General features: G+C 39.7%; 1 protein-coding gene across 6 annotated transcripts in view; it reads right to left on the bottom strand.

Moving 5' to 3' along the window:
• The window catches only part of LOC124230766 (nesprin-2-like), a 298,061-nt gene that overhangs the window by 41,281 nt on the left and 240,386 nt on the right, over positions 1-16,394 (bottom strand). For all 6 annotated transcript variants that reach the window (XM_046647128.1, XM_046647127.1, XM_046647130.1 and 3 more), the window contains 9 exons: positions 14,858-15,062; positions 13,706-13,885; positions 12,876-13,004; positions 10,773-10,927; positions 10,519-10,663; positions 9,458-9,552; positions 7,984-8,218; positions 4,774-4,968; positions 2,724-2,849 (listed from right to left, as the gene is read on the bottom strand). In XM_046647128.1, coding sequence (XP_046503084.1) covers positions 2,724-2,849; positions 4,774-4,968; positions 7,984-8,218; positions 9,458-9,552; positions 10,519-10,663; positions 10,773-10,927; positions 12,876-13,004; positions 13,706-13,885; positions 14,858-15,062 — 1,465 coding nt within the window. The remainder of the gene's footprint in view (positions 1-2,723; positions 2,850-4,773; positions 4,969-7,983; positions 8,219-9,457; positions 9,553-10,518; positions 10,664-10,772; positions 10,928-12,875; positions 13,005-13,705; positions 13,886-14,857; positions 15,063-16,394) is intronic.

The following is a 16,394-nucleotide window of genomic DNA, read 5'->3' as shown; positions in this document are numbered from 1 at the left end:
TGTATATCTTTTGTACCTTCTGAATTTTGAACCGTGTGACTATATTACTTATTCAGTAAATATTTTAAAGTTCAAACTGTCCTAAGATTCAATTGACAAGTTTTATGAACACAGATGTCTACTATAGCAACTGTCATAATAGTGAAAAGTTAGTATATAAAATATAAAGAAATTACATATATGTATATTACATATATTACACAGCCACACACACATATAAACATGTAAAGCAATTTTTCCATACATCAACTTGGCTGTAATGGGAATGTAATTTTTCAAGGAGGAGAGTAAAGCTCAGACTGGTCAAGAGGCTAGCATATCTCCCCAAGCGACTCAGGGATGATAAACATTGTCCTAGACAGGCTTCAGATTACTGGGGATCTTTCTGGAATATGATCATAGGTTGAATGAACTCAATGCTCTTGGCCTCTCTCCCTGATTCTTCCCACTGAGAAATAGAATGCTGAGGCCACGGAAGCTGAAAGGATCCTACTGGAAATTGAGGAGTGTGATACTTGGGAAAAGCATGCCTATGCGTGGGTTTATGGTTTGTATTCTGCACAAGTGTCTAGACTTTATGGAAGTAAACTCTATGTATCAACTGAGAGAGTGACTCCAGATTCTTTCATTTGTTAGTAAAGTCTAGATCTAAACCTAAAGATGTGAAGAGGGTAAACATTTTGAAGATTAGGGATGGATAGGAACCTTCTCAACCTAAGAAAGTCATCCACTAACACATCGCCAGCAAATATCATACCAACAGTGACATCTTAGACTCATTTTCTTTAAAATCAGGAATGGCACAGAGGAGCCAGTAAGCAATACTTCTACTCAACATTGTTCTGGAGGTACTGACCAGTGCGGAAAGAACAGGAAAAAAAGTATAAGAATTATAAGGAAGAAACAAAAAAGTCATTATTCACAGATAGTGATTGTCTACATAGACACTCAATAGAATAGATAGACAAATTATTGGAATTAACAAAGAGTTTAGCAAGATGGTTGAATGTAACATCAATATACAAAAAGTAGTTAAATTTCTAGGCACCAGTGATACATAGTTAGAAAATATAATTAGAAAAAGGCAGTATTTTCAATGGCTTCAAAAATAACACACCAAAAAATAAATCTAACAAAAGATATGCAACATAAAGAAATTATAAAACATTACTGAACATGGCTAAAAGGAGAAATAGGCCATATTCAGCAACGAGAGTACTCAATGTCAAAAAGATGTTAATTTTTCCCAAATTAATCCATAAATTCAATACAATTTCATTAAAACTCTTATCAGGACTTTTCACAGTTTGACAAACTGCTTCTAAAATTTGTGGAAGGTCAAAGAACCAAGGACATCCACACCTAATGTGGGAGAACAAGGTATGGGTACACATTCCACCTGAAATGAAGATTTGTCATAATAAACACAGTACGCCAGATAATTTGATATAAAAGCTGAGATAAGCAGACCAAAGAAGTAGAGAACCAAGAGACAAATCATACATATAGGAAAACTTGATATTTGACAGTGGACTATTCAATAAAAGGGCATCAGGACAATGGTCATCCGTAACAATAAAATAAAACTTTGATCTTTACCTCAAAACATATGCAAAAATCAATTCTTCAATGAATAAAGATGTAAATATAAAAAGCAAAATTTGAAAACTTCAGTAGGAAACGTAGGAGCATATCTTTATGACTTTAGCGTGGAGTGATGGTACTGCTTATATAGAGTTTAAAAACAAAAGTAATACCTCTATACTTCATTGAGAGCTACATATATATGTGGTATAACTATAAAGAAATGCAGAAGGATGATAAAACACCAAATTCAGCGCTGTGGCTCCCACTGGAGACCACGCGGGCACGTGAACTGCATGTATAATGTTTCATTTTTCTGCCGAGTGGTGGTTTTATGACAGTTTGCCACACCATTTAATGTGTTAGAAACTTTTTGCATGTTAGAAATTTTTACAGTGAAGAAAAAAGACACAGGGAGGAGACACTAATGTCCAGCACAGCTCAAAGTAAGAAACTACTCATTTCTTTCTAATTTTTTCAATTTGATCCCTGAAGTCAAGGAACGAAGAAAAAATTTAAAAAACATTCCATTAGGCCCTTGATGTCTTTTAAACATCAAACCTGCAGATAGGGAAGAGACACAGGAGATCCTGCCCTGGGAATTTTACTGGTGCAAATCCCTATCCATAAGTTTGCCTTGTTGTCTGTAAAGGCCTAAAATATCCAGGAATTTTTGCTAGTGTGGTATCAACTAGGCAGAATATAGTTGGAAGGTTTTATAAAAATGTTGTATTTGAGCAAAAACCCCAACCCATGGGCTTATTTAAAATGAATTCTTTAGTTATACTTCACTCTTATTACAAAGTCATTTGCTAAGGGAACTGCTTTCAATGTGATCTCAGAGACCACATCTTCTATTACACAGGAGAAACAGAGAGAAAGAGGACCTGAAGGAGAAAACCCCAAATGCTAAGAAGAATTTCTGCAAAAGTCTTTCTCATCTTCACACATGGATCTCAAAAGGCATCGATTCTAACTGCTTTAGAGACCAGGATGTGATGTTAGAGCAGATAGGAAAAATGTTTTCCAACTGGACACAGACACTTAATTTCACACAGAAATTGAAAGGCAAGCAACCACTTCAACTTCTCAGCAAACAGCTCCGTGATGATCTTCAATAAGCCTTCAGATTTCAATACCTTAATCAGCTCCTTTTCTTTAAGGAGGTCCTCGTGAAGTTCTGGAAGAGGATCTTTGCTTTGTGCCTTTAAAACTTGCAGCCTGCTTTCCAACTTCTTGATTTTCTTTTCGCACTGGTCCCAGGTCTATTTGAAAACAGTGTTAAAATTGGTAAGTACTTTGCTATTTAAGGAGGAACTGTAGAAATAGAATAGCTCATTTAATCCTTGTAATCACTCTATCAAATGTGATTTTTTAAATCACACAGAAACACCATTTCCTTGTCTTGAGCAGACTGTGGCCCACGAGGGTAGATGGGAGCCCCCTGTGGTTCGATGCCTCTTTGTGGCTTTACGTGTGGCTCATCTCAACCATCGGGTTGGCTTTGCTTTGAGATATTTCCTCCTCCCTCTTCATATCCCTGATCTATCTAACTTATTTCCATTTTAATTTTGGAAAAGTTCACATCTAAAGGCTACTCCAAGAACTAATATTTACCCTTTACGATGTTGGGCCTATGCTATCACAGCACTGTAAAGCAGAATGCTCACCCGCTTTGGTTGTCTTCTTTTCTACTTTCAACCCTCTGCTTTCTTTTCCCCTTTCTAGAAATAGCTTGTCTTTAGCGACCCTTTCACAGTCAAGCTTCACTCTCCATTTCTCACCCCTGCTCTGACTGCTGTCTTCTGCTTAAAGCACGTTATAGTTTGCAAAGCATTTTCAACTTCATTTATCTCACTGCAATCATAATAACCTTAGGAGACAGACAGGGCAAGTGTTATTATCACATTTAAAATGGGAAAACTGAGGCTCAGCAAAAAACCGACTGGCCCAAGCATATGCGGCTGAAAGCAGCCTAGTCAAGAATGGAGCTAAGGCTGTAGTTTCCCCTGCCAATGCCATTCTTTTGAAGCATCTCTTTTCCTTAAACCTGACATTACTAAGCAAATAGTTGCCTGTATTTTCAAGATCAGGATGTTCACAATTGATTCATTAGGATAAATTTCTACTCCTGAGGTTACTAAAAACAGGCAAACAGAGTCAAACACTATTCTATTCCTCTACCTAAATATACTTGGGTTGGCCCATTTCTGTGGTAACACCTCACTAAAGGAGAGACCACTTGTCTAGCAACATCAACTCTCTGGAACACAACCAAGAAGAAAGTGAAGAGAGAAACAAAACCATGAGTCCTAACTCTTCCACCAAACTGTTAAATCGCATTTACCATCATGCTTTGCAAACACGGCAGGTGTTCAACAAATATTTGCTGGTTCATGTATTTCACATAGTCTGTATACCAAATAAAATTCAGATACTTTGTTCACAGGAGAGATGTTCAGGCCCTAACTCACATATATTTACTCTTTATTCAGAAAAACATCTCTGACAAGCTTGGTTATCTGGTTTTGGTACACACACAACAGATCTGAGAGGAGAATGGGCCCCAAGAAGTAGGTGTGCTCAGAGAAATAAAGTAAAAATAGACAGCTAACATTAACTAGACAGAAACAAAAACCAGAAAAACCACATAAGAGCACAGAAGTGCAAGGCCTAAGTTCAAAGCAGCTCAGAGTCCTTGAGAGCAACTTGGTATATTTTGGCATAATAAAATGTTAATGATTTTCCTCATAATGACTCAAAATAAAACATCATGGTTCTTAAAGGTATAATCATTAATTATCTGGGAAATTCACTTTTATGGAAAAGTGCATTCTCTGATGATAATAGGAAGACGAAGTATCACTGTGTTTATTTTCATATACTACGCCCCCAAATAGACCCTATTTGGAACATTAGCTCTATGTATATTGAACACGAATAAATTTCCTGTTTCATAAAAGTAAATATAAAATAAACCTCAAGTATTTGTACTTAACATTGACTTTTTCAATGCTATATTATTATTTTACATTACGTAACTGTCATGATTCATGGATTAGTAGGACTCAAGTTCCCTTGGAAAAATCACAATATTGTGATTTTCTAAAATCATTTCCATCTTTACACAGTAAACAAAAATTCTATGCACTGCGTTTCAGCATCATGAAGAGTAGAAGGCGAGTTTACCTCTGCAATGCTCTGGAACTGTTTTATCATCTCTCCTACTTGGAGCTTTGTGTCCTTCCAGTTGTCCTGAAGTTGACTGATTCTTTTGTCAATTGACTCTTTGGTTTCCAGGTTAGTTATGTTCAGTAACTTTTCCCCAGCTTCCAAGGTTAGTGCATAGGTAGGCTGCCATCTCTGAAAATGAATTTCTCTATTCTAGAAGAAGAAAGAAAAGGGATTTGCTTAAGCCTCTGATGCGACCAAAATGTGACTCTTTGTGTATGTTTGTGTATATTTCCTTCAGAGATTTTCCTCTATGTTAAATTAGATATAAACTAGACAAATCTGGTTAGAATGTACACACACACATAAACACACACTCACTCACTCATTCACATCAAAGGCTAACGTTTTTACATTGAGTAGACAGCATACTACCAAATGATGTGTTCTTAAAATAATTTCCAAGGGCTGGTAAGAGATAAGATTCTTAGTGTAATGATTAGAAGTATAGAGAAATGAAAAATATACTTCACAGAATAAAAGCCTACAAGATAAATCGATGTAAGAACATTAAGAAAATGATTAGAGTATTAGACCTGAAACTAAGAGCAAATACCCATTAGCATCAGGGTCCCAGAGTCAGCTTACTCCTAACCCACAAGAGTTGAATGTGCACATTATGCTAAACAAACTTAAAAGACGGAGAGAACAAATAAAAAAGGTAAAATACAAAAGTATACACTCAAGCTTATTATGGGCACATAACTATGTACATCAATATTACATATGTACAATATATACATAAAGATGTACAGCAATAAGGGATTAAAAAATTCTATTTGAATATGATGTAGGCTTTTCTTCAAAGGGGACTGAAATGAGCGATTTACAACACAAAAATTAAGTAAAAACTTTTAATTCATAATTCCAAAAGCATTGGTTTTCAGAAGAAAAAAATTAGTTCTAATTTTTGTTGTAAATATAATTTCCTTCATTTTCAAATTTCTCAAGGGAGACATAATGTAGGCATTTTCCAAAATGGCAGCTGATATTAAAAAAAATCAAGAGAGCATTGATTTACAAAGGTATTTCTGAGAGTACTTAAAACAACCCAATGCAAAGGAGGAAAGCAGACAATACTCTCAGAAGCAGACATAAAGAAAAACTGCAACTCAAATGAGTATACTGCCACTCCACACTCATCTCTCCAATATGCAGCACTGCTCGACACAGCCACTACGCTAGACGCCTAGCAGCCATTTCAAACTTAACTTATCAAAAGATCTGCTCCCCCTCCTGTCTTCCCTGACTTGGTCAACAGCACACTATTAACCAAGATGCTCAACCCAAAAACCTAGAATCATCTTGATTTAGATTTTTATTTACCTGCCACACCCAAACCATAAACAAGTCCTGTAAACTCTACCCACAGACATATCCTTATTTATCTTCACTGTCATCACCCTTGTCTTAATCATCTTAACTATCCAAGACTATTGAAATAGACTAACTGGTGACGGAAGACTGTATTTTTCACAAAATCGCCACAGCAATATTACCAGTCCTGCACGCTCTTCCAGAACCTTGCCACTCCCCATCAAGTGGTGCTGCCTCTGTCCCCTCCTCTTGAACCTGTGTGGGCATGTATGATGGTCCTGACTAATGGAGAATGCTGCAAGTGAGTGACTTCCAAGGCCAGGTCTAAAAAGGCAATACAGCCTCCCCCTGGATCTCTCTTTCTTGGGACGCGCACCTTTGAAGGCATGAGCCGTCATGTAAGAAGTCTGGCTACTGGAAGCCTCCAGGTGGAGGGAGCACAGGGAATGATGCCCAAGGAGCCCCAGCTGGTCCAGTTCCTAGCTGTCTGAGTCTTTCCAGCTTAAGTGCTAGACACGAGAGTGAGGAACCCTTTGGATGAGTCCTGACCCAGTCACCATCTGACTGAAACTGCCTAAGAGACCCTAAGCAAGAGCCACCTGACTGAGCCCTGTCAACCTCCAGAACTGTGAGAGATAATACTAAATGTTTGCTGTTATGCAGCAATGGGATTCCTGCTTCTCCTTTGGCTCCCCAACAATCTATCCTTCTCAGAGCAGCCAGATGATCTTTAAAAATACAGACTGTATTGTATCATGCTGCCCCCTCTTCCAACTGAAACTCTTCAAAGGCTTCCCATAACATCGAGACTGTAAACCAGGGACCACATCTCACCTACAAAATCCTCCTCCCTCACTGCGTCTAAATGCGTTTTCTATCACTGCTGTCTCACTGGCTATACTCCAGTCATACTATTTGATCTCATCTTGGGGACTTTGGGAAAGCTGCTCCCTCTGTCTGAAAGGCTCTTTCCCCAGATCTTTGCATGGCTCGCTCCTTCTTGCCATTTAAGTTCCAGTTTAAACGTCACATTCCCAGAGATTACCCAAAAGTTCCTAAAGTACCACCCAGGCCCCCCATTACTGGCCCTGTTTTAATTATCTACATATGCCTTGTTGCAATCAGATATTATTTATTATTTTGTCTGATTCCCCTCACCAATCAGACAAATTAGTATTTTCTTGTCTGTTTATTAATTTGTCTGATTCCCCCTACAAGAGCAGAGGCCTTCTCTTAGTCCACACCATATGCCCAGCACTTAGAATAGAGACCAGATAAGAGCAGGTACTCAATATTTGATGACTAGATAACTGAATGAGGAAAGCACAGGACTTCAGAACGGTACCTCTAGAAAGAAAAGTGGTTCTACTGCTCAATGGAACATGCCCTGGGAACTGCCAACTCATTACTCTAGTCCTGTGCTCAGCAAGCAACTTTCTGATTAAGAACTCTGTTGCCTAAATGAATCTGCCCTTCAAGAGTAAGCAGGAGTCCCACTGGAAGTTACCACACTGGTCGTCATTTCTGCCTTTGTCAGTGCCTAATCAGCTAGGGTGAGTCTGTCACCCTAAACTTCCCCCACTCTGCCCACCCATCTCCAGTCCACGCCTACTGCCACAGCCCAAGAGAGCCTCACCATTTCTGGGTGAATGGGGAAGATTGGGTTTCTGACCCCACAAGGCTAGGGACAAGGCTTGGTAGGGTCCCCATGACCCTACCCAGCTGGCCTCCCCATTGCAAAGAGCATACTTGAACCATGACATCACAGAAAACGTAAAACCTGAGGCGAATGAACACCTTCCAAAGAGTGGCCACTCTGTAGTTCTCACACTGCTCCTGTGCACACACTACCTTCAGCTCATGGATCAGGCTTCGAGTTTGGTAGAGGCTGTAGCAATCCTGGCTCTTCACTGCAGACAGCAGGTGGGTGGTGTCAGTGAGGAAGCGGAGCAGGTCCTCCTCGGAGGTGGTGAAGGACTGCCACTGCCTCACCAGCCCACTGATGTCATTCTTCCTCTGCCGAACGCTCCGGACAGCACTCTGCCACCGGTCTTTCAGCCTCGTGAAGTTTAAAACAAATTCAGGTCTTGGGAAAAATAGATCGTTAGAGAATTCTGACATCAACATGTAGGAAAAATAACTATAAATACATAATAGGAACTCGGATTTGCTATTTATATGCACAATTTAGATGGGAAAAAACTCTTAACACCTGAGCACCATTCAACTTAAAGATGATGGGGAACTTGGGGCTGGGGCGTGTGTTTTGATGAAAGGCATTTAGCAGAAAGTGTCTGCACATGACCTGGTTTTTTGCCAGCATGCATGACAACCATTCCCTTGAACAAACTGAAGCTGTTTTAACATACATTATGCCAAATGCTGTATGGAAAACTAAACATTGGGTCAACGGGAAACGGATGAACCGGTAGGTACCATGTAATGTTCTTTATTACTTGATGGTTGCACTTTAAGTAATTTCAGCAATAAAGAACATGCTTTCTGCAACTACTCAACTAGTTATTTCCCAGATCAATTACACTCTTCACATGATTGATAAGGCCTTTTATTTATTATGGGAAAAGTCATGCTTTGCTATACTGATCAAATCAAAACCAGTTTATCATTTTGGAATTGGTTTGAATTTATTTCTTCAGAGCCAGGAAGAAATGGGCATTATATTTCTTAGTTATGCTGAACGATGATTCAGAGGTATATGGGTGGTGATGGGGGGCGGGGTGGAAATAATACCTATCAGGACATTTAGAGAAGTCTTTAAGAGGCCAGGCCACCTCCAGACTGTCTGCATGTCGACCAGCTGTGCGGGCAGGTTCAGTCACTGTCACCGGGCTGGCCTCAGGCGCTCTGCTCAGCCCAACTGGCACTGCCCAGGGACCTCAACCCCATGTACAGCAGAGAGAGAAATCCCTTCTTTCACACATGTGACAGAGCTACCTGCTGGGAACAGCAGCACTTTAAAATTTATTTTTTACAGAGCAAAACATCATGAAGCTGAAGGTAGAGAGGAAAACAGACTACAGAAGACTCTCTGGGGTAAAAACTTAGTTAACCGTATTTGGTGAGTGGGTATTTGCAAAGCGTCTGGTCTGCCAACTCCACCCACCCATCATAGGGAAGAGTGCCACCAAAGTTTTTACGGCTAGATTTCATCCTAATATACAGTCAAAAGACTGGCCCCGTGGTGGTCTATCAACTGACACGGCCACAGGGGACTGACACGGTCAAGATCCACGTGGTGGAAGGGTGGCCCCAAATGCACCACCTTCCCCGCACCCACAGCCATCACAAGCCCCAGACAGCTTACTTCTTCTCCACTTCTGTTGTGTCCAGGAGTTGTAAGGACTGGGTGATGTAGGAATCAGCAATTGTCTGGTTTATAGAAACTTCAGCTTCTAACATCTATATATGAGTTAAAATATAAAATAGCAGCTAGTAGAATTCATTTTATGAATCTGGAACTCATAGTGCCTATTAAAACCAAAGCTCAGAGGGGATATGCGAGATGATTCATTTGCAAATCATCTGAGCCTAACTACAAAAAATGCTCAACCATCACATCAACATCACCTGTGGATATAATCCTAGAAGCAAATACATCTAATAATAACTATATCTAATGCCCATTTATTGGGCGTTTACTATTTGCTAGGCACTGTATAAAACATACATTGTCTCACTTATTCCTCAACCTTAGGACTTAAGTAATATTATTAGATCCATTTGAGAGGAGGAAACTAAGAGGGAAGGAAGTTCAGTAACTGATTCAAGGTCACCCAGCTTTTTGGCTGGACAGATTTCATTTTCATTGGATGATCTTGATGTAACGATGCAGACGTAAATCAGTTACATTAAAAAGTTACAATGAACTCATCATGCACACTTTTGAAATGCAGGGTCTGGCTATAACCACCAGCAGAATTTTCAAATAAACATCAACACAAGCCTGGGGAAACTCCTCTGTGAAATTATTAATGCTACAATTATGATTATACCAAGTGCTTCAATATTTTAGAGAATTACTTAGTAAAAATGCAAAGACGAATTGAAGTACTTTAACATATTCTTGGTAAATTAGTTGTATAATGTTTGCATTCTGTGAAAGCAAAGTTTGCCCTAGAAGCTTCCACCTACTGCAGAAAATCTAGGAGTTCTGTCATTAATAAAACAGAACAGTAAAACAAAACGTTGAATTTTATGAAACACGTGAGGATTTTACAAATGATCAACTGACAACGGAGTTTGCTTAAAGACTTACATTCCATGTTTAGAGAGTGATGGGTACTCTCTGTATTTTCTTTAAATCTGTCTTTCCCGGATGCCTGCCCCAGGGTCGGGGGTACTAGGTGGCAGAGAACACATGTTTACCTCATATGTTTTCTGCTGTTCCAGGAGAGTTGGAAGGCTGTCAGAGATATTTGCTTTGAGTGTCTCCTCTATCTTCTCCAAAAGCTGGACCCATTTTTCACAGCAAGAAAGAAACTTTTCACTCAATCCAGTTCCCTGAAGCTCACTACAAAGGTTAAAAACAAACATAACAGAGCCATGTAACAGTGACATTCCTGAGCTCAAGCCGTTAATTTTACCCTAATGGAAAATGGTAAGAGATGGGCTCTGCTGACCTGCAGCGCTCCAGCGCTGTCGCCGTGGCCCGAATCCACTGCCGGTTCAAGTTCTGTAATGTCTTTACAGCTATGTCACTCAGCGGGAGCCTGAGGCTGACTTCATTCAAACGTTCAACCTCAGGTGACTGGGCTGTCAGTGCCAGCACGTGATTCTACGAAAACAATTAAATTCCTGATTTTTGGATGCCAATGATATATCTAGAGGATGCAAAGGCCTCAGAAATCCTGTAGACCATCCTTAGTTCAAAGATAAGGGAAAACTGGAGCCTAAATAGGTAAATGACCTGCCCACAGTCAAACAGCTAACTAGTGTTGGAACTGGACCTGAACCCAGACCTCTCAATCCTGTGGCTTTTCTAGGACAACAAGCTGCACACACGGCCAGAACCTAACCAGCCCAGGAAGTAGAAAGTCATCTCAGATTTTGTCTTTGAGGAATATTGAACTGAGCTTTCTTTTTTAAAAGACCCATTCTGGACCTTCAAGTACCTTTTAGTCTGCCAACAACTTGACTTTCAATAGATCATGCAGTTTACCTACAAATCAAATGAAAATTCGATCCTTAAAACAACCCTAGCAAAGCACAGGACAACATCCATATTTTGGTAGAATATGAAATCACAAGAAAGCAAACTCATCAAAATTTTATTTTTAAGATGATATTCCAGGGACAGCCTCTAGGTCAACAATATGTTAAGCAAACATCCTTCACAATATCCATGTTGCCACTATGGAACTCTGCTGTGATGTTCTGGGTCAGGGTCAGCAAATTTTTTCTGTAAAGGGTTCAGTCATGAACATTTCAGACTTTTATGGGTCATATTGATGAGGATTATTTTAGGCTGGTTACTTTTAAAACTGCAGATGAGAAGGGGGCTGGTTACTTTTAATAAAAGCAACTCTGAGGAGTAGAGTTTGCTTGCCCTTTGTTGGGAAACATTTCCATTTGTAAGGAAAATCTCCACCTGTAAAGATGCCTCCCTCTCTATGCCAGGAAGAAGGGGGATGAACTTATCTCTAGAAACTCTTTAATCAGTGCCAAAGGCAAGAACTTAAGTTGTTTACTGTCTGGCAACCTCATGTAACTGACCCCCCCCCCAACATCCTCCTTTGTCTTTAGCTGAAGATAATATTTAAGGGGTGACTTCTGCCATTTACTCAATCCAGTTTGATTCTTATCTAAAAGTTATAGGACCACCCAATAACCAGAACCCTACGGGCACTGACACCATTTTAACCACTCTTTTTACACATTCTTTCCTTTGTCTTGTAAAGAGATAACTCACATACCTATGCCTCAAATTTAGCCTTACTCTCCACCCATGTTTGCAGCAGCAGCAGTGGCAGCAGCAGCTCCTCCTGCCTGTGGGTCCTGTCCCCATGCTATTCCACACTATTCTATAAATAAAAGAGCACTACTGCCAGATCTTGAGAGTCCAAGAAATCTTTCTCTCGACTCCTTGGCTCACTGACCCCACATCAATATGATCTCTGTTGCAACGATTCAACTCTGCCGTTGTAGCATGAAAACTCCCATAAACAATATCTAAATAGAAGGGAATGACTTTGTGACAATAACACTTAATTTACAAAAACAAGTGGTGGACTGGATTTGGACAGTGTGCCACAGCTTGCTGACTCCTGATCTAGGTTATGAATACTGGTCCTTCAGAGTTTGCACGATCCAGAATCCTTTAATTTTTCCATTCACTCATGTTAACTATACTAAACTCACTAAGGTAATAAAGAAGGAAAAAATATATAAATAATTTTACACGATATTTTACTTTTGATCTCGATTAACCAGAAAAATTCAATTAATCACAACAGCCAATTCCTAGATTATTCTAGTTCACGGAAGCTAATTAGTAAAGATAGCAAAATTTAAAAATCTACTAAAATTACTGTGGCACATTACTAAAACAGATCCCTATGTTGTCACACTTTTCCACACCTTAGGGAAAACAGGGCAACAACAAATGGTGCATAACTGACTGTTCTGAAGAGTTTAGACACAGATTCTATAAGACGACAGTAACCAGCTTATTTTTCATCCTGTGGTGAATTTAAGCCCTTAGGAAGGACAAATATTGGCAATACCAGGAATAAGTCAGGATTTTCTTCTTTTTCTTGCTGGTAGAGTTTATCTAAGTTTTCCTCTTCATGCATAATAAGACCTTTTAAAGATTCCAACTGGTCCCCAAAATCCTTGAACTGTGAGAGAACCACCTAGAATGAGAGAAATTTCTGTTAGAAACAATTTTCACGTGTGTGTATAACAGAATTAAGCATAGCCTCCGGGGGCTGATAAAAGTTCAAGTTGTTTTCAACCCCTAGCAGCTCATTATTATCTTGAATATTCAGAAGGTGTCTGATTTTCACTCTGTGCCTTTGGCAAAGCACTGAGCCTTCAGGAAGCGCCTGCCTCAGAGGGGCACCCAGAGGACGGTTAGTGAGTATTCCGCTCCCTCAGTCCTGCTGGTTAAATGTTTTTTTCCTGATGGTACTGAGGTGTGACCATGGTCTTCCTTGCAGCTTTTTGACAGCTCATGCACTAAGGGCTTTTCAAAAAGTGAATGAAGAATATAACAAATGGCCATGCTTTGAGCAGCTACTTCTATGACTCCATTACCCTACTTGGAGATCCAAATAACTATGAGATCTGAACAGTGTACGAAATCCAGCACTTCTTTAACATGTTCAATAAAGAAGAAACAATTGCTGAGATCTGCCCATTGCCCGTGGGATTGGAGAATCACCTGACTGAAGAATCATGTCAAATGGCGGATGTGTTTGGCGTAGCTTTATTTTGCAGCTGCCCTAAGGAGTAGTCTGCAAAGCTCTAACAACTATGACTTCATAGGATACGAGGAGTTGAGGAGAGTGTGCGAATGCCAAGACTACAACTTAAATGGAAAAGCAAGATGAACCTCAAATCCGTTTGCTTTCACAAGCAGCATCTTTTCCAAGTAAGAGGCCCTCTGGAGGAGGTGCAGCTGACCAGAGAGGAGCACGTTGGTACTGGACTCTGTGGGCTGTGGGAGTCGATCCAGGAGAGTGGAATTTTGGAGAAAGTCTTCTTTTGTCTTCTGTACATCATGCTGCAGCTCCTGGAGAAGAAAAAGTGGTCACAAAACATTTCCTCCTTCTTTCACAACAGAAATCCCCATCCCCTGCCACTCCATCAACATCTAGGAGAATTCCTGCCCGGAAATTGTGGGCATGTTTTTCTGTTATGGTTTATTTTAACAAGTTAAAAAAGCTAAACATTCTTTATATGATGCACAACTCTAGTGCTGTTCTAAAATTCGTCAGTTCAGAGCTAAACCTGACCACTGATCAATAGATTTGGGGCTTCTAGTGTTCAGAAACTGAAGACCACTTGAGTAGAGTCCTGTGTTTTATATTTCTAATCATCAAACACTCTAGGGATCTGTCTTAATGCCATTGTAAGAATCAACACAGCCCTGTTCTCTGCCTGAGACTTTTTGACATAAGTGGATTGATTTGCAGAGAATGTAGAATCCCCTTAGAAGATACAAAATGCATCTAGTCACCCACTTTAAAACTAGAATGTATTCACTTTCTGAGCATTCATCAACATGATAGGATAATTCACTCGGTGTGATCATCTAAGAATAGTACACGTTGAATCTCTTGCTTTAGAAATACTCTGAAATATAGTAGTCTAAAAAGCATTATACCCACAAGATTATTTCTAAAGCAAGAGATTCAACCTGTACTATTCTTAGATGATCACAACGAGTTAAGAGACTTGTGCTTTCATTTGAGACTTTGTATGAGGCTTCTGCTTTAGATTTACCTGCTGGAGTGAAAGAGGAGACTTGGAAAAGGTGGTGTCAGGTGCCCCTGTCCCAGCTACCTGCTGCCTAGACCTCCCCCTGGGCCGCCACCTGTCGCTCCCAACCACACACCTCCCGGCCTTGCCCAGGTCCTACACAGCGTGCTCACGTACCTGCTCTGATGCCCTCTCTGTCCCTGTGGTCTGCCCAGTCCCTGAGTCACGGCCCCGTCTGCTGGGCTATCGTGGCCTTGGTTTTCCCAGTGGGCTCTGCACTCACCTTTAAGTCCCGCAGGGCCGGCGTCAGGATCTCTGCCAGGTTGTTTCCAGACATGTTGATGTTTGCGAGCTGTCGGTACTTTGCTTCCTGCTGCTCCAGCCTTGCTGCAGCTTCAGTGTGAGCGCTGTTATAGGCCTTCCAGAGCTGCAGCAGACTCTGGGCCTTCTGCAGCTGGTCTGCGATGTCTTGATTGACCTGGGTCCACCTGTCAGCGCAACATGAACAACAGGACCCTCATTCCATCCTTTCTCTTGCAGCAAAAGCACAATGCACACCTTCTACCAGTAAGTTAATAGCAGATGGATTGTTAAGAAGAGACTGTTAAATGCCTTTTCTATTAATGGCATCACCATTACATAAACAGAAGTCCAAATTAGGATATTTAATTGACTTTATAATTCTCAACAAAAACTGCAAAATTTGTGATTGGCAAGAAATATCTATTATATTATGAATGTCTCTTAGGCAAAGGTGAAGAAAACACTGAACTGTGTTCCTGATGAAACTTTCTCCACATGGGAAGGACTCCTATTTTATGGGGGGGAGGGGGTGTCTTTAAATAGGCCTCATTTAAATTGTGTTTATATAAAATTTATCTTCCCATTACAAAAGCAACGTATTCCTTGTATAAAAGTGCAAATAAAGGAAATTATTCTTATTCCATATATAAACTGTAGTATCTTGCCTTTCTTTCCCATTTAACTTTTTACAAAATATTTTCCTCATGTTATTAATAAAAAATTTTAAGCCTAATTTTAAAGGGCTGTACGTAATGATCTGCAAATCGCCTGTTTTTGGTTTAGTTACAATAACCAAATTCCTGTTTAGTATGGATATTGAAGTATTTTTTCAATTTTTGCTTTCCTTTATAATGCTCAGATACAACTTTGTTCAAAAGTTTTTCTCTATACTCCAAGATATTAGTCTTAGACTAGATTTCTGAGAAAATTAGTGGGTCAAAGAATATACATATGTAAATATTTTTAAGATTATGGGTATATATGATCAAACTGTTTTCTGAAAGCATTGTAATATCTACATTCTCACCTGAAGCACATGAGAATAAGTGTTTCACAACATCCTCAACCTGGCTAAATGTGTGAAAAATGGCACAATTGCTATACTTTTATGTATTTCAAAAATCTTAACAGAATAATGTTTTTTTACAAGACTTTCCCCAATTATAAATACAACATATGTTCTTTGTAAAATAAAAAGACAACAAAACCCACAAAACATGTATGTTTATGACTATCTTTATATCTAAATCTAGATTACCTACCTATCTACCTATCTATGAAAGAGAAAGTAAAAAATCCCCTGACATCTCATTAATCTAGTGATAGGTACTATTAGCATCGTGGTGATATTTTCTTTTGTCTTTTTCAACATGCCTTCCAAGATATTCTTGTGCCAACATCTGAACATGTAGGTGCAGTGGTGACAACTGAATCCCTTTAATAGCAAACTACACCACCATACATTTTGAGGGTGGCCCCCGATACCGTATGTAGAGTCAGATGCATTTCTGTGTTCC

Source organism: Equus quagga, chromosome 20 (genome assembly GCF_021613505.1).
Source record: "Equus quagga isolate Etosha38 chromosome 20, UCLA_HA_Equagga_1.0, whole genome shotgun sequence".
Classification (NCBI taxonomy): domain Eukaryota; kingdom Metazoa; phylum Chordata; class Mammalia; order Perissodactyla; family Equidae; genus Equus; species Equus quagga.
This window is presented reverse-complemented; position numbering and strand designations above follow the sequence as displayed.